At 38.3% G+C, this 974-nt stretch overlaps 1 protein-coding gene across 1 annotated transcript; it reads right to left on the bottom strand.

Moving 5' to 3' along the window:
- Positions 1-6: 6 nt before the first annotated feature.
- Positions 7-965, bottom strand: LOC106321978 (LRR receptor-like serine/threonine-protein kinase ERECTA; the record flags this gene model as incomplete). The annotated part of the gene is made up of 6 exons (XM_013760186.1): positions 884-965; positions 710-778; positions 556-627; positions 404-477; positions 178-306; positions 7-103 (listed from the first exon to the last, which is right to left on the bottom strand). Coding segments are annotated over exons 1-6 (446 nt in total), but the record flags the coding sequence as incomplete, so codon positions are not given.
- Between the last annotated feature and the right edge of the window lie 9 nt (positions 966-974).

The raw sequence follows: 974 nt of genomic DNA, 5'->3' as shown, positions 1-974 counted from the left end.
ATGTACTTCTCGCTGAGATTCTCTGTCATTCGCATGATGTCCTCGTAAACGTGGAGGGCCATGTTCATGTGAAGGATGACCAGCTTCGGGTGAGAATAGGTTACTGCAATAAAATTACTATTATTATTGGATGTTACAAAACAAACAATTAGAAGAAAGGGTAAGTAAAAAAAGAACCTGGTTTGTCAAGTGATCCATCGAGAAAGGGAGGAGGGTTATGAGGCCGGCAAGCTGCTATAAGGACCATGAAAAGGATGAGGAATCCCCCAATAGCTATCCCAAGAATAGCTGCTCTTGAGATTGACACTGCTTGTGGAAACGCAAACAAAGGTTGGTGGTTGTTGAGAAAACATTACATTTTTTTTGCTTTAAGGAAGGAGAAAAAGAGAGAGATAAACTATACCTCGTACTGTTGGACGAGAAACATGACAAGGCGAGTTTACCCAACTACCACAAAGACCAGGGTTGCCAATGAAGCTTTAGAAGAAACCAAAAAAAGAGAGATGAGCATTGGCAAGTGTCAACAAAAACAAAATACATGGTAACTAATCATACCTGTCGGGAGGAAATTTAGAGAAGTTATTGCTCTTAGGAATATCACCAACTAGGTTGTTGTAAGAAACATTCCTACAGTAAGTTAGCAAAGAAAGTTCTTAGCACAAAGTTACCATACAAAAAAAAAGTCAGTAGCAATGTGGAGTCTACTTACAATACAGTAAGACTGAGACAGTTGGCTAATGAACCAACATTACCGGTTAAGTTATTATTTTCCAGTCTCCTGCAAGTGAATTATGTAACATTAGAGATAGATCACCAAAACCATAGTGCGGAAGATTCAGATTCTCAACAACGTACAACTAAGTTAAGAGGAAGATTTTCTTACAACATATTCAAATTCTGCAGTTGGTTAAGCTCTTCCGGAATTGGGCCCGAGATATCATTATTTGAAAGATCTCTGCATAACCAAAAAAAAA

Source organism: Brassica oleracea, unplaced genomic scaffold (genome assembly GCF_000695525.1).
Source record: "Brassica oleracea var. oleracea cultivar TO1000 unplaced genomic scaffold, BOL UnpScaffold04418, whole genome shotgun sequence".
Lineage (NCBI taxonomy): Eukaryota > Viridiplantae > Streptophyta > Magnoliopsida > Brassicales > Brassicaceae > Brassica > Brassica oleracea.
The sequence above is the reverse complement of the archived record's forward strand: the minus strand, read 5'-3'. Positions and strand labels throughout refer to the sequence as shown.